Here is a 24,605-nt window from a genome sequence, read left to right on the forward strand (position 1 = left end):
AGAAGGGGCGTGTGTTTCAGAATTCACACATGTATATCCAGTGAAGCACTAATCCAGTATCTGTCTACAGTAGCTCATAGATAGTAAACGTTTGGTTGTAAGGACCTTTTATACACTTAAAAATTATTGAGGATACCCAGTGTGGGTATATTGATATTTACCGTAATAAAAATTGAGCAAAATTTAAAAACATGTATTTTTTCAAAATAGAAATAATATACCTGATAATTGATAACAAAATAGCATTTTTAATAGAAAATATTTTTCAAAACGAAAATTAGGGAGTGGTATTGTTCACACTTTGTGAATCTCTTTAATTATAGGCTTCATAGAAGACGTCTGTAGCCTCCTATCTGCTTCTGCATCCAGTCTATTGTGAACACACATCTGGAAAACTGTCTGTACACTGAACTGTTGATAATAGGAGGATACCCCAGGCGTCTTAGAAACCTCAGTGGGGTCCTGGACCACATTTTGAGAACTACTTTGCTAGCTATGCATATTGGTTGGGGTGGAGGGAGGGAAAAGATGGGATGGCCAGAGAGGTAGAGGCTGTATTTTGGTGTGATTCTCTTCATCTGTCCCATTTGCTACATCTTTCCTTTGGGAAAAAAACATGGGCATAAACAGGATAAGGTAGAAATTTGCAGTGGGCTCCCACCGGGGCTGCAGGTGAGTGGTAGGGAAGGCAGGGGAGCTGCAATGGAACAACAGACAGCAACAGCACTTGTCCCATGGCTGGTCTTTGCGAGGGTCTCAGCAATAGAGACTGGCCAGTTTGGGGGATTTTAGATGACTGCTTGGATTCTGTAGGTCTTTGGTGTTGTAATATAATACCTGCAAATTCATTCATTTGGAATCCTTATCTTATGGAAATGATGGTGCATTTACTGCTGTTCTTTCTACAGTTCATGCCTAGCTTGTACTTTCATATAAGGAGGTAAAATTAAATAAGTTCATTTTATTTTATGTAACAGCAGACTAAAAAAGCCATTCTCTGTCTAGGCTGTTAAGATTATAGGGTGTCAATATTTATGCAACTATTGGGAAACAGTGTAGAAGCAGCAAAGAAGAAAAAGTCCTGGATATTTGAGAATTATCCACTTAGGTTTTAAAAATCTCCCATTAAAAGCAGTGTTTATCTTTAAATTTCATATAATTATATATTTTTTGTGCAGAGTGCTGGTTTTAGCACTAATCTAGGGTTATATTTTATGATTACAGCCTGGATAGTTAGCTTGAGTTCTTCAAATTCTCTTAGGTTTTATCACCTTTATTTCCCTCCATCAGCTAGTTTATAGACTAAAATGCTATCAAATATGGTCCTTATCTCTTTTGGTGTCTCAGTTTCTATTTCCCCACTACACAATCTAGCTTTTATTTGACATTTCTCTCCCCAACCTATCTGATTTTTTGCTGACTTTACTGTGCTTTCAAAAAGTTCTCTAGTTGGTAGCTCAGCCTCCCTACTTGTAATTCTCAGAGACTAGAGCCAGCTAGAAATTCTGTGGAGATAGCTCTCAGGGCTCATGTGGGGGTGACTACAGGGTAAAGAGCACCGGGTGAGATGCTTGCACTGAGTGAAGTCATCACTTGTTCCTCTGAGAGCCATTAGCTACTACAGAATAGCAGAATGGCTGCTTAGAACAGCCAGAATATAAGATTAAAAGATTTACCCTGAATGCGTTTCTCTTAAATATTAGTGGAGGAGTTTGTAAAATAATGATATTACAATTCATTACTCTTCCATAGCCAACGGAAGTTTTCACCATTGAAATTATTTTGAAATAATTTTCCACATAAAGATGAATCTGTGTTAAAAGGCATTGAATAGAGTATTGGGTTATAGCAACCTCTCATGTGTGAAGTATATTCTAATTTAAGTCACGTTTTCATTATTTTCATTATAAGGCCTGCTGAAAATGACTGAATATAAACTTGTGGTAGTTGGAGCTGGTGGCGTAGGCAAGAGTGCCTTGACGATACAGCTAATTCAGAATCACTTTGTGGATGAATATGATCCTACGATAGAGGTAAATCTTGTTTCAATACTGTGCATATTGATCTGTGTGAGTCCATCTTTTGAATATAGAAAAAAGTATCTCTGATCATTTTTTGTGAGCACTCTACAGTTATACTGAAAATAGTTCTAGTAAGATACCTGAAATGTTCTTGGATTTTGGGGCTTTAACTCTGCAGAGGCAGAGTGAGCTCTGCTTCTCCTAGGAGGATGTCAGGATCTGTGATGCATGTTCTGTATTAGTATATGCACATTTGATTCTAGTGTACTTCAGAATTTTGTGAGAGTGAAAACATTAAATTACATTTTACCTGTACCTGAAAGTCATTAAAAATTATGGCTCTTTTTTTATTGGTTTCTTGATATTTTGACATCACATGTAAAAGAGTTGAATTCCCTGGTGAAATGCAATCATTGAATGGTAGCAGAAAAACCAGCTTAGGTAGCAGTGTTTTCCAGTTTTTGCTTCACTTTGAAGTAGTAGAGACCCTACCTGTCCCTGATTTTTTTAACAAGCTCGTTCTTTTCTGTATGTAGATCCACTGATCTATAAAGTGTTCTACCTCAATAACCAACCCTTATCTTTCTTCTGCAGCCTTTTTTGAGTTACTTAGGGAAATGTTAAGGTGTTTTTTTTTTCCTTTTATGGCAAATTGATTAATGAATAATTTTCACAGTTTTTACTTTTATGAAAACTAAAAAGTAAAAACCAACATTTAGCAAAATGCTAAAATGAAAGCCTGGAACAGATACCTTAAGCAGACAGGTCTTAATTCCTACTGCTTGCTCGCAGCTCTGTCCCCAGGTGATCTCAGTCAGAATTTCTTTAGCCACACAGACCTGCAGAAGGAGATGTTGTTATTAATTTGTTTCCAGAATGTGATTATTTGTATATTTTATGCATAGTCTGAATTGTCATATCAAGTTGATATGAGTGGAGATGGAGATAATTGTATTGACCTGTCTTTGAAATAGATTAATGCTGTTAATCTCATTTATCCCAAATTAAATAGTCCTAATTCTTTAGCTTTTATTCTAGACCTGAGATGCCATTTTAAAAAATCAGCTTTCCTAATTTCCCAGAATTTTCTGAGTCCCAGGAAACTCTGATTGCATTGAGTTTGACTGAGGGCATTGGCACCTTGGAAGATGTTGATACAATTTAGAAGTTTGAGGATTGATTAAATAATGGTTCATAAGGGGATGTCAGGTCTTTCAGTGTTATTTAAAAAATGGAAAAGTGCTTATTTACAGAAGCAACTTTTATTTGGCTTCCAAGTGTCAGAATCTGCATTAGCAAAGAAAACAGCAAACCATTCTCTAAAGAGAACACACACCGAGTGGACCACCTCTGTAATAGTTTCTATATTTCCCTTGGACATGTCAGGTCAGTGATTTATAATGGTTCTGTTTTGTTTTCTTCTTTAAGGAGGGTTATATAGTTTCCCCATTTCAAAGCCATTTCTAGTTTGCCTATTTCTGAAGCCAGGGTTACTTGGCATGCTCTGACATTTAAATCAAATGTTAAAGAAAGTTTTAAGAGAGTTTGGGTGAAGTGTGAAAGTTTTCCTGGGATTTTGGAAGTCTGTTTTAGCAGAAATGACCTCCCTCTTTACTGAAAATCTTCGGAATTCCATTACACTATTTCCTATCAGAAATCATGGATGCTGTTTGATAATTAGGTTAGGTCACTTTCTGTCAAACTTCTTGTAAGTCTAAAAGAACTAAAGCTTAACATTAATGCTGTATTTTGGGGGAAGGTAGAAAAGTTTATAAACTCGGACCCATTACTCTTGTGATTGCTGCCAGACCAGAATACTTAGCTCTAAAAAGCATTGATTACCTGTGAACTTTGAAAGAGATATTCCCTCACTGTTTAGCCACCTGGGAAAAGGTAACAGATCACCAAGTTTCAGTGAGAGAACTGATACATTAAACTTGTGTAGTTCAACTATAGAAAAGTAGGAGAATTTAGTATATTTTAGTTAAGTAGTGAAGTAAAAAGGCCAACTTGATGTTTTTGTAAAATGTTTAAAGGAGAAGAAGGGCTATTACTGCTGCTGTAGGTTTTGACTGGTAAGCACAGCAGGTCAGACAGGAGACAGGACATAGACTTCGCACATTTGGAATTCTCATCAGCTTTCCTGTGTTAAAGCAAATCAAATGGAAAGAAATTCAGAAAAGCATATTAAAATCAAGTCATAACATTAGCTAGTCGTTTAGAATTTTTAAAGACCTATACTGACACGAAGAAGGAAAGTGGCCATTGCTGCTTTTCTTTATAGATAAGGTGGTCTTTGAGATCTTGGCACTAGCTGGACAATACTTAGCTGGCATGTTGTAGAATTTTGATTTATATTTTCTGGAGCTAAATAAAGTGGGATTTCTGTTGTACCCTTGTGTAGTTTTTTTTAAGTGAAAAACTGGCATTCAAGCTAAGAAAATTGTAACATGAATTTATCGATATACTAGAATTTGAGTGGAAGTACTACCTAAAGACCTATTATTGTGGGAGAGGTGATGCTGAATTAGGGAGGCAGGACACACAGTTGGAATGTGTTTGTATTTGAGACTGCGCATGGTCACCTTTACTTCTATTCTGAAAGATTTTGCTGTTATTCTTAATGAAGTCCACCAGAGTTTTGGAGATAATGAGTAACACATTTTTTGGAGCAAGCACTAAAAACACAAAGCAGTTGTTCTCCAACAAAATACCAGGCTAGAAATAATGTATGCTCTCACCTGCAACTAGCAGAACACATTCCCTGAGATACATTTTTTAAAGATTAAACTTGGTGGAAGGAGAAAAATCTTACTTTTAAAAAAATATAAACAGTTATAGACACAGAGATCAGACTATAATTTGGTTGGCTAGCAAATAATGTAATGTATATCTACTGGATATAACATGATAGTAAAAATAATGCAGAAAGAAATATTTTCCCTAGGTTCCAACTCATTAACATCTGTATGGTTCTGTTAATAATGACACTTAAAATTCTGTCCAAGTGTTTGGCCTTCTTTGATGAAGTAGTTCCCTCTTGAGTAAGAAAGAATGGATTCATAACTGGATTGATTTGTTCCATCTTTCGATCTCTGAGCTGTAGAATATTTATTTACCAAAACTTAAAAGTTTCTTTGTTTTTTCATCTTAGTTACAGCCTTTATTTTACTTGTGGAGTAAGGTGTTTAGGTTATAGAAAGACAAGTCATAATGGTATAAGAAAACTCTTACATCTTACTTTTTGTGTAAGCTGTCATTTTTCTGCTTTTGTACATGCATCAGCAGTTTTCATTGAGGGGTGAGTGGGTGACTGTCCATTAGGGGACAGTATGTGGAGGTATATTGGGTTGTCACAACTTGAGAAGGGTAGGAGATAGCTAGTGGCATCTGTAGTAAGTGGGCAAGGAAACTGTCACACTACTTTTAATGCATAGGGCATCCCCACAACTAATAATTTCCAGGCCAAAAATGTCAGTAGTACTGAGGCTGAGACCTAATATGCAATAAAATATATTACATACAACTTTTAACATTGCTTAAATTGTCAAGTTCAAGTCCCTGAATAAAGTTTCTGTTAGATGTTGTAACATGATGAGGATTTAAGTTTCACCTTTTATAAACTAAAGATATGTTAACTACTCTAATGTTCTATTAAACAAACATTTTCTTTTTTAAAAAAATAAGGTACATACAGTACCTTTGTAATACATTTCTTTTCAAAGCTAGGCCAGCTCTTCCCCTTTCAAGTGAGTGCCCTCTACTGGTCAACTTAATAATACATAACAACAATGAAATCCTAAATTGGGATATTTTTTCCTATTTAAACTATGTGTAGAATGAATTTATAAATAGATAAACTTTATTCCGAAGTTTTATTTTATATAATACATTTTTTAAAAATCCAAAGTATGGGTTTACTCTTTGTGAATATCAATATAAAGAATACTGTGTGGACTAGAGTTAGGCCTAGCTAGATAAACATACAGGTGAAATATATTTAGGAAAGAAAATGTTGCAGTGCAGGAGAAAAGAGGGTTGGCCCTTTATTATTAACAATCATTGAGGGTACTTTAAGGAAATTAAGGGCAGCTTTGAGTTTGTTGGAATGTCTACATGCACCAGGAGGTTCGCAGCGGAGTCAGAGCTCAGTGATGTGTCCTGTGGGATGCTTGGAAGGGCCATTTCAAAAGTGGCATTTGTGAAAGTTCACATTCTGTAGATTTTTATAGGATTGTAGAATAGTTGTGAGCACTTGACTTCAGAATAAACTAGCACAGAATACAGGGATTGTATTTAGGTCAGTTTAAAAAGTGTTTATTTAATAACTTTATCTAGACTGATAGCTAAAAATCACTGGACATTGTATTCTAACATGGGTTCTTACAAGTGAAAAGTTGGTAATGGAAATAAATGAAAGGGAAATAAAGTTAATCTGACTTGATGCCTTCTAAGAGTGTAGTTTTAACAGTGAGGCTAAATATCTAATTCCATAAATATTATTCAGTGTCCCCGTGTGTCTTCCATAAGGATGGTGATAACACTGAGGAACCCATGTCTCTGCTTTCCTAGAGCTTGTTGGTTTCTAATGTATTTTGGAGAGCAGAGTTTTTAGACAGTGATCCTGCTTGTATTTAACCTAATCAGGAAACTTTATGCTTCAGGAGGGCTTGGAAGTCTTGCATTTCTAAAGTCTATTGTCTAAATTTATGGAACAGATATTGTGATTGTCATAATAAAAATGGGTAGAAATGGATCGTAAAAATAAACTATTTGAAAGGAGTAAGGTGAGAGTACTTTGTAACTTTTTCAGCTTTTTACTTTGACAAATTAAAGCTATGGAAAAATAGTAAAAACAAAAAACAGTACATTGAATTCTGTTTCCCTTAAACTAGATTCACTAGTTAGCGTTCTGTCATATTTGCCCACCTTCTGCAGCAGGCTTCTGTTAAACTATGGCATGCCTAGTTAGCATACTGGGTACAGCAAGTCTGCTGTCCGTTTCTGTAAAGTGTTCCTGGAGCACTGTGGTGGCAGAGTTGAATATTTGTAGCAGAGACCAGTCCATTCTCTGGCTTTTTACAAAAAACGTTGCCTGTGACAAGAATATTTATTCATATAATTACAGTACTTGAAACAACTTCAACATTGAGGCAAAACTTTACCTATATGTACACCATATTCCAATTCTATCAATTCCAGGGTTGCCTTGTAGCAATTTTTTTTTTTCCTCCTGATCCATGCTCAAAACTTAGTCATGGCTCCAGGTCTCTCTTAATCTTGGACACTTTTACATTCTCCTTAGAATTTTCCAACTGTGGCACTTATTGATGAGTACAGGCCAGTCATTTTGTGGCATGTCCTCCTGGAGATTTGGCTGTTGGTCTCCTTGTGTGGAGGGAGGTCCAGGTGCCTTGGTTTTACAGGAATGTTTTAATGACGTGCTGTCCTCCTGGTGCCACATCAGAAGCATACCACACCTGTCTCTGTTCCACTCTTGATAGGGTAGCAGTGATTATTTGGTTGGGGGGGGGTATTTGTAGGATTCTGCTCTCTTGCCAGGGTAGCTGCACTTTGTATTAACTATGGGAGGAGATTCTAGGAGAATCTCACACACATTTATTCCCCAGTTGTACTTAGGAGAATGAATTGCTATCATATTGGTTGCAAAATATTAATCTTGTAACTTGTCACTGACTTCTGCATTTTTGACATCTACTATAAGTAAGAGTCTTCTCATGCCTCTTATCTCTTTTCATCTGTTTGTTTGGTCTGCTAATATCAGTACTCAAGGATTCTTTGCATATTCTGTGTGCTAGTCTTATGGTAACTAGTGATTTTGGTGCTCTAGTTTGCTTTTTCTCTGACCAGGAGAATTTTTGCCTTTCAGATGGGCTTCTTTGTCTTTTTAATTTACTCTTTCACTTCACTGTCTTCCCAGCCCCAACCTGCATTCAGCTGCTGTTCATTTTTGTCTCTAGAATTATAAACTGGATGTTAGGGAATGCTACTGGTATCACGAGTTCATTTTGTCTCCCTGAGATATGAAGATCTCCTTTCTTGCACATGGTAGCCAGAGCATTCCCTCTCATACAATTTAAGGTAAAAGGGACAGTTGTTAAGATAAAAGTAGCGATACCAGCTTAGTACTACCTGCTGTACACAGATTGAGAGTGAATTAACCTAACATTAGGTTGGCTTTTTTACTTTTGACCAAAACATAAAGCCAGCATAAAATGATATGTAAGCATAAAATGATACTTTATTAATATAGAAATTCAAGTTTAGTCCGTAACAGTTTTAGTCCATAACAGTTTTCACTTTAATTTTGACTAAGAATAACAGCAGTGCTGAGGAGGTTATAGAGAAATACATGCTCTTCAGGCTGTAGTGGGCATGTAAATTCTTAGACTTTCTGGTAGTCAGTTTTGCAGGCTGTAGCAAAATTTAAACTGGATGTCTTTCACCACATAATTCCATTTCTAAGAATGTATCTCAGAAATTTCATTGAATAAATGTTTAAGATTTGTATATGGGAATATTTATTGCAGTATTACGATTTTTAAAAAGTGGAGATAATCAACACACCTAACAATAAGGAACAGGTTAAGAAAATATGGTATACTGTACAAACTGTATTGTACAGTTGTCAAATGGTTTCAAGCCAAACAAAGATAACTGAGAGATACAAAATATAAAACATGCAATTTGAATCTGTGTAGGGCCTCCTTGGTGGCACAGGAGCTAAAGTCTCAGCAGTATTGAGCTATCTCCAGCCATTGCGGCATGAGAGTTCCTGGCCAGGGAGGTGACCCACATGGCTCAGCAGACCTCTCCTGCTGCTCCCCTCAGCGGTGTTTCAGTAGGTCTGCCTATTCTGCTTTCCACTTTGTCTCTGGTAAAACGTCTCATCCCCCACACATCTGGCCTATACCTCAGTTCTTCTAAGCATAAATAAATAAATAGAATCTTTTAAAAATACAGTATTTTGATAGTATTTTTCATTTTGTAGTTATTTGCTCTAACCCTAACTTGTACATGTAGTACTGGATGTTTTCTTTATTCACCTTTACAGATAAAGGAACAGTGACCTAGGAGAGATAAGTGATGAGTAGTCTGCCTGCGCCTGCCCACAAATAAGGAGGCTTTGTGGGGTTCTCAGAGATCAAACACTCCTGAATGTCTCTAGCCTGGACTTCTCTCCTGGCCATCAAACCCAATGTCAGGAAGCTTACAGGCCAAAGGTCCCAGAAGCCAGCATGCCCATCTAACCTGAGCCTATGCAACATTAGTAAGCTCTGCCTTTAACAGAAATTGGGATTATAACTCATATAACCTAGTATGCACCCTTTTAAAGTATACAGGAGTTTAGTATATTTACAAGATTATGTAATCATCACTACTATCTCTAACATTTCAACCACACCACAGAGAATCCTCACCCATTAGCCATTAGCCATTCTCCACTCCTGCCTTTTACCAGCCCCTGGCAACCACTAAGCTACTTTTGTCTGTAGATTTCCTATGTTTAGACTCATAAAACACATGGCCTTTTCTATAGTTTTTTTCCTCTGTCAAGTTCGTCCACATTGTTGCATATTTCAATGCTCCATTCTCATTTTATGGCTGAATAATGTTCTGCTTGGATTGACCATATTTTGTTTATCCATCCAACATTGGATGGACCTTTTGGTTGTTTTGAATTATACTGCTGCAAACATTCATGTATGTTTTCGTGTGAACATGTATATTCAGTTCTCTTGTGTAGTTTACCTAGAAGTAGAATTGATGGTCAGCTGACAGCTTTGTGTTTTAACTTTTTGAGGAGCTGTTAAGCTGCTTCTCTGCATTGGCTGCACTGTTTACATTCCTGCCAGTGATATGTGGGGGTATCCTGCCAATTGTGCCCATTGAATATTTCTCAGAACTCTTTGATCTTCTCCATCTGGACTGCTGTTGCTAGTCTAGGTTCTGTCATTTCTTATAATAGTTTTCTAACTTACCTCCCAGCCTGCATCCTCATCCTTCTCTACAATTTGTCATCATATTGCTAACAGCAAGCCTGATTAATCTGACCCTTCCTTCATACATAAAGTCTTTCAACTACTTAGTATAAGATGAAACTCAAAATTCCATGACACGGCACACAAGGTGCTCCATAAATGGGCCTTTGTGTGGTTGTCCAGTTTCACTGCTTCCGTTGCCTGTGATGCCTCTAACTGAAGTGGCACTGAACTGTTTGTTTCCAGTGTACTAGACCTGCATTTTGTACTCCTTCCTGCAGGAGTGACCCTCCCCTCTCCTGCCTGCCTTAATTCTTGTAAGCTTCAGGTAAACTCTTTCCTGTAGACTTACAGGGAAGTGTACTGTGTCCTGTAACAGGTATACTTTGTACACCTTACAATGTACTTTATACCTTATAATGTATAAAGTATAATGTACTTTGTACTGCACAAGGTCTTGTGGTTATTTCACTGTATGTAATGATTTGTTGATATTCATTTCTCTTCCACCAGACCTAGTTCCTTGAGGTCAAAAACTTTATGATGCCTGACACACATGACAGATTTTTATAAGCTGTACCTCTGATCCACAGGAGAATGGATTAGGCAGCTAAGAATGAATGGATAAGTCTGCATTTAGATATCCCAATTATCTGGTTGGTTCCCTGTTCTAATTCTGTCGTCCTGGGCTTTTACACATGTTTCTAGCTGTCTTTGAGAACTGGCTGTCTATAAAACCATGGACGGCCTATACCCAGTAGTGGAACCACATCCATTCTCTGATGGAATCAACTCAACTTTAGAAGTGTTGCATACTTCTTGGGCATAGGAAAGTAAAAGTAATGATTTCATTTTTTCCCCTACAAGTGTTATTTATCAGTACATGAAAAATACTTACATTTTTTAACATGTTAGGAAGATCTAACATTTCAAAATCATCAGATACTACTTTAACTGACATCTGTGCAGTACTGTTCATATTTATAAGATTGATGAAATCAGCAGTATGAAGATGGAGACTAAATAGGATAATGCTTGTGATATACTTGTCACCATGGTAATATGGTTACTTATAGTAAAAGTTGCTCATTTCTTTAGATTTCTGCTTATTCTAGTATGTCTCCTCATGTTATAGTTGCTGCTAAACTGGGAAACTGTTGAGTGTGTTAAAAGATGAACATTCTGAGAAACTTGATTACTATTGATTATAAAGGAAAAATAACAAAAGTGATGACCTGATCAGTGAGTTTACCTCACCTTGAATGATTTAGTCTTAACTGTCACATTCTTATAAAACACTTATAGATAAGCTTCTGTACATAAAACTTCAGTTAAAAGTGAATTAACTAAAAAAAAGTGAATTAACTAAAAAAACATTTTTTAAAAAATTTTGTTGTTACAGATAACTTGAAAACTGATTATAAAAGGACACATATGATAAGAATAAATATGGAAATTGAGAGAAAAATTATATAGCATTATAAAATCTCAAAGAATAGTTATTAAGACAAGAATGTTTAACCTAGCAACTGACAGACATTTAAAGTCAAATAAAAATGTAAGCTTCCTGCTCCTGAATGTGATGACCTGGGGGGCACTGTTACCCCTTTTGGGAGGTAGCAGGTAAGTGCTATGTGGACAGGGCAGCTTTCCTGTTATCTAGGGAATTGGGTCTTTTCCATTTTCAAAAATAATGAGCTTAGTGCAGTTGAAGGCCCTTGTGTTCTTTTCTGCAGTTTTATTGTTTTCCTTCTACAAATGCTTTCAAAGTTCTTAAGTGTTTTTTTTTATTTTTACATTGAAGTTTATTATTAGATAGAATTTGCTTGAGTATGGCTATTACAACTCTTATTGTAATTTTAAACTTTAAGTTTTAATGTAACTTAAACTTAAACTTCTTAAACTTGTCCTTATTTTTTACAAGACTTTTTATAGTGTCTGCATATATTTACTTTGAATGAACTCATTCATTTATTCAACAGAAGGCCTGATCCTGTTGTGATCAAGGCTATTAAGTACATGGTGGATAGTGGGGAGCAAAACAGATGTGAGCCAAGCCATCATAAGCCAGTAGAGAAACAGACTTGGAGGATCACTCAGGAAATACAGTTACACATTGTAATACATGCTGTGAAGAAAAGGAAGGTATTGAGGAAGGGCAGCATGAGCCTTTTGAATTCTATTTTTAGGCATGAAGAGATATTATAGGATGACTTGAAGTGACCATCGCTCGCTGCTCTATGGAAAATATTTATAAGACTATAAACAGGGATCCTCACTAAGGATCCCTGGGTTTGGAGTTTATTTTGAATATACATAAATGGCATGCGATTGTGGGTCAGTAGTAAAATGCCATGTAATTTTCCTTTGTAAGACATTTCAGGGTGCCTGTTAAGTCTATCTCTTTGGAATTTTTTTTTTTTCAAATACAAGCTATATTTTCTTAACATCCTTCCCAGAAATGACATTCTGTGTCAAAAGCTATGAATATTTATATGGCTCTTGATATATACTGTTAAGTGCTTTCCCAAAGGATTGCCTGTATCAGCACTAAACAAAAACAAAACAGTGTTCAGTGCTTTGGCTGGGGGTGAGGGGAATCATCTAGAATACCTTTCCTTCATTTGATATTATGTTGACTTATTATAAGTGGCTTTATATTATCCAGGTTTCCAAAGGATTTTAGTAGCTTGTGCACCTGATGTAAAAGTTTATTCTGTTTGAAAGACTGGAATAGTAAGAGTATTCATAGCTTTTAGGCCATATAAAAACAGATATACAGGATTTGACCTGTGGACAGTGCTTTGCTTAACCCTTACTTACTGTCTTAACTTTGGGAGAAATCCTATACTAATATACAAGTATTTTTTCTGCTTTCATATATTCTCTTTTGGATAGCAAAGTGGGAATAAAATTTTAGTATATTAATTGTGCTTGCTTTTTGCTTTGTCTTCAAACCTGTTATTTCTTTTTCAGATCATAGGTTATCATTTAACTCTTCAGGTTATAAGATTTTACTTATTTGTGCTGCCTTTTTTATATAGTTCAGTAACTTCTAAGGATAACTCTAGTTAAAATCATTACTTTGGAAATACTGACTTTTTAACCAATACCTGTTATTTCTAATCCGCATATTCTACTGTGGATTACTTTTTTCAATATCTTGGAACTTGAATATCTTGGAATTGACAACTTGGTTGTCAATATTTTAGGATTTAGAAGGGAGAAGATAGTATTGTGAGATGTATTGGTGAATAGGAACTGTTTTCCCAGTTTTTTAATCCCTTTGATGGAGTTTTCATCATGGGAATATGTTGTGAAATATGTGTGGACTGCTGATATTCTACATGGTGTACATTGAAACATAAAGCATATGAAAATTGTGTAAGTGGGACTTCACTGAGGTACCTTTTGGAGGCATTCTATGTGGGCAGATGGTGAGTAATCCCCCAGCCAGGCTGTAGGTACAGATTTGAGTGCCTCTAGCAACTGTAGTCTCATTTTATTGTTGCGAGAAGACTAAGGTAACTATCAACTCTAAGGTTGTTAGTATTGGTAAGTAAAACATACGAGCTGCCAGAAATAGGTAAGGGGAGATCTTAGATCTGTCTTTTCATGCCCTGTAGCCACTCCTGGTTGCAGTGTAGAGTGACTCTAAGAGACACGCTGTTGCCCTCCATTCCTGAGCTTTCACAATGCTTCAGAAACTCTGGTATTCATGATGTGTGAAGTTTTTTTCAGGTATTTTAACTGAACTGGGATGAAGTAATAAAATTAAAAAATGTTCCCATCTTTGGTCAGGAGCTTTTTATTGAGAAAATACATAATCACTTTTTCCTGACTGGTAAGAAAATTAACTTGGAATATACTTTACTTTAAAATATCAGTACAATATCATAGTCTAAATGGTAGTCTTTCCTACTTTCTGAAATGTGTTTAGCATGTGTTTTACCAAAAAAAGGTAAAATTATTTCCTAAACTAGTTCTCTCCATTGAAGACATAACCTTTTGTTGTCTATATATATCACCAGTTTTAAAAATTATGTACAGAACCCTTTATACAGATATGTGTGTGTATCTTCCTTGGGTCATGCTACATATGCATTTTTGTATTCTCCTTAATACTGAAAACAGTTTTCAAACATTTTACTAAAAACATGATTGTTACCACCATTCTCACGTTTGGTGGTAGAATGTTCTATAAGGTAATTATGAGCTGAAGCATGCTAGTCTCACAACATGTGCGGGACAGTAAAAAAGTGTTGAAAGTATACTCATTATATACCCTGACTCTTACTCCATGACTTCACATTTAACCACCCCCCCTTTCCTTATTTTGTTAGGCTACTTGACAGAGAATGTGTGAAACCTTTTGTGCATATGTTGTATTTCAAAAGCAGAGGAAAATTAGGTTGTCTCTTCAAGATCCTGTCAGTACTGTCAACCCTTTTTCCTTCTCAGTTGACCTGCTGAGTCCTTTTATAATATCCATCGTTTCTCCTCCTGCCCACATCTTTCTTTTTTAGTAAATGCTCCACAGAATTTGTACATAAGGCAGTTATACTGTTTAGAGTTAGTATAATATCCAACTGTTAGATATTGGTATTGAAGACTTAAGAAATGGATAAGGACATACACTCTATATTGACCAAATGCTTTTATATTCCCTTGGCTATAAGTGAAAGAAGTACTTGATGATATTTGTAAGTTAGTTGATTTTTCTTGCCATCTAAATAATAGATTTGATAGCCCATTTTTGCAATAATTATTTTCTTTGAATTGGGTTTTGTCATTTTGTTGTTCATTTGTGTCTAACACCTCTTAAAAGTAAAACCTACATTATAATAATCTAGACTGTGTTTCTCCTTTCTCAGGATTCTTACAGGAAACAAGTAGTAATTGATGGAGAAACCTGTCTCTTGGATATTCTCGACACAGCAGGTCAAGAGGAGTACAGTGCAATGAGGGACCAGTACATGAGGACGGGGGAGGGCTTTCTTTGTGTATTTGCCATAAATAATACTAAGTCATTTGAAGATATTCACCATTATAGGTGGGTTTACATTGAACATGATGAAATAACATTGGGAAGTAATTATATCTTCCATCTTTGTTAATTCCCACACATAAATCATCTACTTTAATTTTTTAAATAACATTTTGTGAAGTGATAATATCCCTGTTACAAATGGTGCTCTTGAGGAATAAAGCAGTTGAGTAACTTGTTCCATATTGAGTGGATAGTAGAAGTTAGATTGAAACCTTTGCCCGTTTTGAATCAAAATTTGTTCTTCTAACCACTGTATGTTGGAGAAAGAAGCATTAAGCTATATATACCAGACAGTTGAAAACCTCAATAAATATGAAAAGCTAGACAAAATAGTTTCAAAATAAGCATATCTCAGGTAGAATTTGTTGAAGTTAGATAAATATTGGCCTTTGGTATTTAGGGGAAAAAAACACTATTCTGAAAATTGAATTATTGGAACAACTAGTTTTTAAAGAATCTTGTAATCTTAAATCATTGTTGTATCAATTGTTTACTTGATATGATATATCAAATATCATTGTTTACTTACAGCTTAAATAAAACTTCTGTTGAGCAAATACCCCATTCATAACAATGAAGTAGCTTCGAGGGGTTTAATGCTATACCTCACATTTCTTCCAGCCTGTTTTCTCTGTAGTCTAGTAAGAGAGGGGAAATAATCTGGGTTGGTAACAATATTTTTGTAGGCTAGTAAGTAGCTACAAATATGCCAGCTAATAAGTAAAGAAACTAGGAATTTGAGCCAACCTTGACTCTGTTGTCTGCTTGCTCTTAGTACTGTATACTAATGCATAATTTTACCCCAAATTTAAAGTCTGTACACATTTTATATTGAAAAAATCAACATGTAGTAGCCCTTTGCAGAATACACAGCACATTAACTGTACTAATCCCTTTGCTCTCTTTTTTCTTCCCCAGAGAACAAATAAAAAGAGTTAAAGACTCTGAAGATGTACCTATGGTTCTAGTAGGAAATAAATGTGATTTGCCTTCTCGAACAGTAGATACAAAACAGGCTCAGGACTTAGCAAGAAGTTATGGAATTCCTTTTATTGAAACATCAGCAAAGACAAGACAGGTAAGTAAAACTTCATAAATCTCTTCTCTGCCAACTTTATCAAGTGATTTTAATCATTAATCATAATCTACTAATATCATTTTGGTGTCAAGAAAACAGGAGCATTAATAAATGTACATACCTGATAACATAATCGTTGTATTATTGAATGCAACTTAAATCAGTTTTTCTTTCTATTATACTAAAAATAGGTAATAAAAGAATGTGTATTTGGTAGGTGTTCTCAAGGATGGGTGAGGGCGGTACCTCTGGGTCCTCTGTCCTGGCTGTCACTTTGGCTTTGCTCTTTCCACGTTGAACAACTCTCTTCACCTCAGCACAACCTCCATTCAGGATTCAGGAAAAGTGGGAGTTTTTTTTTTTTTTTCTTTCTCATTTTATTTATGAACTAAAAGAACAGGGGAACAAATTTTGAGTTATAGAATTATTTGTAAGAGTGTTATGTCTTGTTTCTAGATGGTTGTATTTGAAGAGTTTTACTTTGGTAGAATTTTTTTTTTTTAAAGGATATATTTTGAAGAGTTCTCAGAGGAAGAAAATATTTAGCAAATATTTAGCAAATAAATAGAAATTCTGTTGTTCATTTATGTTGTTGTTTTGACAGAAATTAATGCCATATTTTCCTGAATTTTATGTTAAAAGCCACCTTCATTTTAAGAGCAACTTTTTCTCTAGGTAAATAAAGCAATTGCGTGAAGTAGATTTTACCTAAAGACTGAAGTGCTGGAAAGGAATGCTTGTAGGGTGTGATGGAATACAGTTTTCATGCAGTAAGAAATGAGTTAGTGTATGTCCTATACAAGCTGGACTTCTGTTTAGGACTTTCTTTGGATAAATATACCTGTGATCCCAACAAACCAATTTTGTGAAACTTAAGCTTAGGTATTGTTTGGAGTTAGGAAAATTGATGAACAGATGATTCACTACACGATGAAACCTGAAAACAGGCCTTTTAGAACATTTATTAAGTTTGTAAAGGAGTAAAATTTTAAAAGTGAACTGCCATTCACATATATGCCCAAATGCTAGTCTCTGTGACCATTTCCCTAGTGGGGGATCATTTGTACCTCTTCCTAATTTTTATAACTTTGGTACACAGTGAAAACAACTCTTGTTTAAGTCTTTATTTTGCAATACAAACTGAATTTTTTATTTTGTAGTACAAGTATGTCATTCAAAGCTCCTATACATAGTGAAAGAAAGATTTGGTGTCACCTGAGATTTCAAATCCATACATAGGTCCCAGAGCCTGGGCAGACGTTTGATTTTTTTTTTTTTTTTTTTCTGGTCTTCTCTAGTCAAGTGCCTTGATTTCCCTCAGAAAGAAGGTAGTCAGAAGGTAGTGACTGTGTTTGCAGATGATTATTGCATGATTATATCCTGGCTGTTTCTTATGAAAAAACACCAGATCACTGAAAACTGTTGTGGACCTAGTACTTGGATTATTTTGTAAAAGGTACGTTCTAGAGTAGTGGACATTATAGTTTACATTTCACAAAGAAAAGGAAAACCTGCAAGTCTGTCACTGTTGTCATTGTGAATGGCCTGATCTGCTGCTTCAAGTCCAGGTTCTGACTTAAGGTCTGGACTGGGTCTATGATTCTGCATTTCTGATTCTTGGGCGATGCTTATTTTGCTGCAGGAGCCGCAGTTGGAGTACAAAAGCCAGAGAAGACACTAGAAGGCAGCAGGTTATTCCTGGCCTGTTGCCCGTCACTTCCTTGATATTGAGCCTCAATAGCTGTGTCTCCTTTCCTTGTGTGGTTTCTACCTCAGGAGTACTGGTTTATTCTGCAATGTTTCCTGTACCGTCATTTGAATAGTCATAAAACTACCTGATTTCCTTTTAAAATAGGTTTTTAGGGATGGATTGGGGGAAGGAAGTGAGGAAGATATGTTAAGTGTATGAGATGGAAGCTGATTAACTTAAATTTCACTGTAGCTATTTCCATAGACCATCTAATTAAGTGATAAATTCTTGTGGTTTGGTTTTTAACCTATGATTTGCTTTTCGTACCCAGTTTCATTGATACCTTTATGTTATTTATGTCACTAAACTACAACTTAGATGTCAGTTTTTGATCTTTAGTTTCTTTTCATTACGTGGTCTTGTTGACTTGCCTTTCAAAAGTTTGCTCATCTTCCTCTTGAAATTAATTTCATATTGGAGTGCTTTTGGGAGACTTTAAAGGGCTTTCTCATCTAACTGTGGAGATCATTGAATTATGTATATTTTTTAAAATTTCATATCCCCAGCTTTTGAAAAATTTGATGCCCTTTTCTGCAGAATGTTTGTTGTTCATCTGTTGTTTCTTGCTTGTTATCTGAACAAAGTAAACATGTTTACCCTTGTATTTTCTCAGTAGCTGCGTGTAGTATGCCCTAAATTTTGTTCATGGAAATGCATCTAAAACAGACACCAGAAAGAATCCAATTCAAGCTGTTCAGAAGGGACATTTATTTAGAACTTTTTATGGATGCAAGTCACAGACAGGCAACTTAGGTGACAGGCCAGATAATAAATATTTTATATGTTGTGGGCCACGAGTGGTATCTGTTACTTTTCTTTTTCCCTTAAAAGTCTTTAAAAATGCAAAACCACTCATCGCTTGTGGTCAGGACAAAAAGTGGGCTGTGGCTGCCGCTGGCCTGTGGGCTACCGTGTGCTGACCTCTAATGTCTCTAGGGAACTGTAGCACTGGTTTGGACACTGAGAGTTAAATCAGACTTTAAGCTTACATTATTTTATTTTTTTAATATCAATCATTTAAAGTAGAAATTATATATTCTGTGAAAGGGAAGTCAGAGTTTTACTCTACTACTTTTATGAATGAGGATTGCAGAATATATATTTTACTAACTTAATTAGTTTGTAATTTTAAAGACCCATTCTTTGACTACATATGGTAACTTACATTTCTTTGCATTCATCATGCACATCTAAAAGACCAAAATCTGTCTTGTTTTCGTCTTTAATTATTGCTGGTGTATTTCTACTTTAAAAACTGCTGCTGAGTCCATGGGCAGTTCTGATGGACAGGATTTCTTGACCTTTTTGGGCAGTTGCCGGCATTGTTGGCAGAGGTTGTTGAGACCAAAACATTGACACCATGGTAATCATCTGTGTTTTCCAGTTTGCTGAAATCAGAGGTGGGGAGGGTTCCGTAAAGTGGATGACAGAGCAGAATTCTCAGAGTATCTGCTACTACTGATTCAGCTGTCTTGCTTTCTGAACGCCTTGATGTGAGCATAATATGAAAATTAGTTTTACAGACTTAAAAATGTTGAGTAATTAATTTCCTGTCTTTTGCTATTAATTTCTAGTAAAATTAGTGGTTGGAGGACCTCCATGAAATAAGGTTTTTGGTCAAAAGGTTTTTCAAACTAAACCAAATAAAAATCTGTGTGCTTCGTTTCTTTGTTTAATATAGTTGAGAGCAATTTTGAACTTCAGCTTTTTACTAATTAAAAAGTATGGACCAGTTACTGAGTACTTGGCAGTGTACATGCAAGGTGAAGAGGTTCAGAACAGGTCTCCCCAAGATGTGTCAGTTGGGCATGTGGATTATTTTAAGTAACAGTGTTCAAGACCCTGCAAGCTCGAGAAATTTCTGCCTCTCCCATAATTATCTAGAGAATTTAGGTTAAGGGGTAGGGGAGAGGGGGACTTGAGCATAATGAATGCTTTTCCAAAAATAACTTTCTGTGACCCATCTAAATGGCAGGAAAACATCTAATTATCAAACTTCTCCTCTCCTTCTGCCAGTCTTTGTATCACCTTTAAAACTTCAGTCTGCTGCCCCATTCCTTAGCTTGGGATAGCATAAATACCTTAGTTTGCCTTTCTTGTCTGTGTGGGTTCCTCATACATATGTACCTAAGTTGTTCTTTTGCTAGTCTGCTTTATGTTTATTAGTTATAGACCAAGTGGAAGAACCTTGCAGGAATGTGGAAAATCTTTCCACCCCCATTGTTGCCTCTAAGTACTGATACTGCTGCATTTCAGGAGTGCCTGAGATGGGCTCTAGTGTGGCAAGGCCACTTAAAACTCAGTGGTACTGAGTTATTTTCTGAATACTTCTTATTCCTCCCCCCCCCCCCCCCAAAGCTGGTACTCTTGCATCTGTCTCTGGTTAGGGTATTTGAAGTGTTATTTCCTTGAAAGACTTGACAAAAACTTTTGCAGATAAGCTGTTCAGCAGAAACAAATACTTGTTTGACTCAGATCTCCTGGGGAAAGCTTTCTAGGCAGTAACAAAGAGATGCTGTTTGTTAACTATTCTTCCTCCACCCAGGTGGTCTCTGTGTCTATAGGCCTGCAAGTCACTTTCTGGATAGTGACTGAGCTGAAAATATCAAATCTCTTGGTGTAATTTTTTTTTTTACCCTAGGTATAGACAGATTTTTGTACTTTTGTTCCTGCATGAATATTTGCACTTCTTCAAGTTTAATAAGGGACATAGGAAATGAATATGTATGTGAATAAGGCTTTTGAGTGCCAGTTTGGAGCTTAGTGACCAGCCACGGTGGGTATTACATACCAGTTTGGTCACATACCCTTCTCTTTAGAAATTATCTACTTGTTGTACAATAGAGAGCTGTGTTCGATGTTAGAGCTTGTGTCTCATGTCTCATGGCACACACCGCATAAGTACGTTCTCTTTTCCTCAGGATGACTTTAAAACATATTGTCAAGAAATAAGTAATTTTAGTCTGAAAAAATAATGGTAAATAGCTGACTCTTTGAACTCTGATTTAGAGTTTCTATTAGAAAAAAATAAATAAAAAAGTCACTGTGGAAAAATAGTTTCTCAGTGTTGTGCATTATCTTAGCCACTGAGGGCCTGATACTGAATTCTCGGTGGTGGGTAGTAATCTCTCTTCTTTAATTATTGGCTTCCAATTCTCTCTGCATTGCTGAAAACAGAATCATATATTCTGGTATTGGTGATGGGGATGCACATACTTTAAAAAGTAGAGACTTTCAAACTGATTTTTAAAATAAGTTGGAATCAAATTTTGCTTCTGCTAAATTAGTAGAGAACCAATACCCTCTTTCCTCCCCACACAGTGGCATGTCCTAGTACTTCTACATGACTTTGTGACTTTTTTAAAACAGAAGTAAAGTTTACATTCTTAAAAAATATGAGTTTTTACCTGGTTTGTTTTATTTACATGTATTTTCAGTTACTTCACTGATTTTCAAATTGGGAGAGAATCATTTGTGAAACTACTTAAATACTAGGTCATGATTTGCATGCTTTCCTAAAGTCATTTTAGTGCCTAATTATAGCTTATCTTAATAAGGACATTTTCTAATACATAATTTTTGTCAAGGATTTTTGAGTAAATATAAAACCTTTTGAGAATTGATAATATGAAATGCTAAAAATTTTACATATAAGTACAGTCACCCTCTTTAAACTACTTTTACATAGAATGATTTGAGAAAATGGTAGGAACATTTTCATTTTATAGCTGATTTAAATAGCTACCAGTTATCAAATTTGTTTTCCATTAAGAATAAGAATCAGGGCTCTCCCGGGGGCGCAATGGCTCAAAGCACCACATTATAAAGCTCTCTGAAGCCACTGCAGCCATGGAGCTGACCCACACAGCATGGCAGACCTCTCGGATCTGCCCGCTGCTCCCCTCAGCAGCGTACTTTGTCACTCTGCCTGTTCTGCTCCCCATTCTGTCTCTGGTGAATCCTCTCACCCAGCACACCTTTGACCTGTATCCCAGTTCTTAAAAAAAAAAAAACAAACAAAAACAAACAAAAAAAAAAAACAAAGAATAAGAATCAAATTTTCTTGGGCCATAATGATTTTTGTATTAGATAGCTGATAGAAATCCACTGTTGGGTAGTATAAGTAACTTCAGGTGTTACTTTATTATATAGTTAACATAGTATTTCACAGCGGGTTAAAGCTCAGCACTCTGAGACCGTCTGCAGCCATTGCAGCACAAGTTTGATCCCTGGCCAGGGTGGTGACCCTGGTGGTGACCTCTCCTGACCTGCCTGCTGCTCCCCTCAGCAGTATATTTCAGTGGATCTACCTGTTCTGCTTTCCACTCGCAGTCTCTGGTGAATCCTCTTACGCCCCCACCCCCACCCCCGTACACCAGTCCTTGTATGCATAGAAAGATAGATTAATTAGATAGGTAGATCTTTAAAAAAGTTTACTTTGCAAGTAAATTGTTGTGAAGCAGCTCATAATATTTTCTTGTGATTCATTAAAAGTAATAATATGAACTCAAGAATTGAGGTGCTTCTTTCTTGACTTATAGCAGTGGATGTATAATGTCTTTTGCCTGTAAAAATCAAGCCTTAGGGCCCTCCCTGGTGGCGCAGTGGGTTAAAGCACTGCACTAAGAAGCTTAAGCCACTTCCGCATGAGTTCAATCCCCGCCTGCCTGGGAGGAGATCCACATGGCGGCAGCAGACCTCTCCTGACTGGCCTGCTGCTCCCCTCAGCATTGTGCTTCGTCGATCTGCCTGTTCTGCTCCCCACTCTGTTCCTGGTGAATCCTCTCACCCTTCACATCTCTGGCCTGTACCCCAGTTCTGTATGCATAAATAAATAAATCTTAAAAATAAAAAATCAAACCTTAGGTGTTACCTTTCTTCATTAATCCTTCAGTGGCTGATTTTCTGTGCCTAATTGAATTTAAAACTGCAAATCATACTTTTCATGCATACAAACTTTACTGGGTCTATTTGGTTCATAGGAAGACTGATGTTACCAATCAGAATATTCTAGTTCCCATAGTGATTCATTCTTAAAAGAACAAATTAAATTTAAAATTAAATGTGTGCTAAGTATAACAGCTTTTCTAAACTCATTTTTCCTTTAGAAGAATGAACACAAATATTACATCTTTTAATTTGTACTACATGTACATTAACATTTGTGGGCATTTCTCATTTACATGTCAGTCTCTACTTTGGTGGTATTTTTTTTTGTACAAATAAACTCTGTAGTTAACTAAACTCTGCATCCCCTTTGGCTACTGCCTAATTTCCTGAACTGGAAATGATACTAAAATGTTTGGCAAACTCATTATGTCCATATGTGATTGTTTTTCCTGCCCTAGCTTTCTTACTATGACCTTAAGCAGAAAGTCTGTTTAGAGTATTTAAATACACTAAAATATGTGAAGCTAGTATGATTGGATACTGATCTAAAATTTATTTCAAGATTTATAATAAGGATTCATACAGTGTATTACTACTGTTTTATATGTGTTTTTAAGCAATTCATGATGTTTTCATATCACAGTAAATATCCCTTAAAGTAGAATTTTTATTTAAGTGATCCAGTTTTCCATCTACAAAAGTCAGCTCCACTTTTGGAAACTGGAAATTGGCTGGCAGTGCTAGAATTGAAGATGGAACTTGAAATTCCAGTCTCTTGAACTGACTTGATTTTGAGGATCTTTTCCTTTTTTTAAAACAAAGGTTAAACATACCTTTTGTACCATATTTCTCCTCACATCCCACACAAGGTGATGATGAAGGGTAGAGGTAAGAGGTTAGGAATCAGTGGAACATAAATTATTTTTTCCTAAGTCAAAGAAATAATTTAAATTTCAGTTTAGGTTTCATTTATAATGTAACTGGCAAACTGAAATGATTGCATTATGTGATACTAAAACATATTCTTAGATTTTTTTGTAATCTACCCTAATTCCTAATTTAAATTAAAAATAATTCTAATTTTATTGTAAAACAAAAGTGACTTTAAAGAACAAACCAGGATTGAGCTCATATTTCAAAACTGCATCCCTAGTTTTATTCAACCAATCTGATTATCTGTTTTTAAAAAAAGATCACAAGTGTAAAGTTAATTAATTTAAACTTCTTTCACATGGCTCTCCCAATAAATTATCATGACCAATGAAACAAACTTTAAAGAAGTTGTGTTTTACAATGCAGAGAGTGGAGGATGCTTTTTATACATTGGTGAGAGAGATCCGACAATACAGATTGAAAAAAATCAGCAAAGAAGAAAAGACTCCTGGCTGTGTGAAAATTAAAAAATGCATTGTAATGTAACCTGGTAAGTTCAGTATATTCATTTTGGCAGAAACCAGATATCTTTCCAAGGTAACAAAGTAGCAACTCTTTTAGAAGTACATAGTTGTGCTATTATAATGGGAAGTGTGAAAAGAGAAACTGGTAGTTTGTTTCCATACTATGTACATTTACTTTTAATTTAATGAGTAATCATTCATAATTGAGGCAGTTTTGATGACTGTAGACATCTACCCTGTAAAGAGTAGTGAGAATGAATTTCCAGAAGGTGAGAAAGGGCCCTTTGGTTTGTTTTTTTTTTTGGCCATTCCAGAAGCAAATACTTGCTCTCTCACTCCTTGACCAGCATTATTTACCCAATTGAGAAAATGGGGATCTTGGGGTGATTCCTACATCCCACTCCTTCATCCCATTT

At 35.8% G+C, this 24,605-nt stretch overlaps 1 protein-coding gene across 2 annotated transcripts in view; it reads left to right on the top strand.

Annotated features, from left to right (window-relative positions):
* Positions 1-1,915: 1,915 nt before the first annotated feature.
* KRAS (Kirsten rat sarcoma viral oncogene homolog) overlaps positions 1,916-24,605 on the top strand; it is a 30,562-nt gene continuing 7,872 nt past the window's right edge. Inside the window, exons 1-4 of one of the 2 annotated variants that reach the window (XM_012732892.1) lie at positions 1,916-2,033; positions 14,899-15,077; positions 15,993-16,152; positions 24,092-24,211. In XM_012732892.1, coding sequence (XP_012588346.1) covers positions 1,923-2,033; positions 14,899-15,077; positions 15,993-16,152; positions 24,092-24,211 — 570 coding nt within the window. In that variant the 5' untranslated portion in view covers positions 1,916-1,922. Of the gene's footprint in view, positions 2,034-14,898; positions 15,078-15,992; positions 16,153-24,091; positions 24,212-24,605 lie in introns of those variants that run through there. The other variant, XM_004693203.2, reaches the window with a different exon arrangement.

Source organism: Condylura cristata, unplaced genomic scaffold, assembly GCF_000260355.1.
Source record: "Condylura cristata isolate star-nosed mole 26May11 unplaced genomic scaffold, ConCri1.0 scaffold00036, whole genome shotgun sequence".
In the NCBI taxonomy this organism is placed as follows: Eukaryota; Metazoa; Chordata; class Mammalia; order Eulipotyphla; family Talpidae; genus Condylura; species Condylura cristata.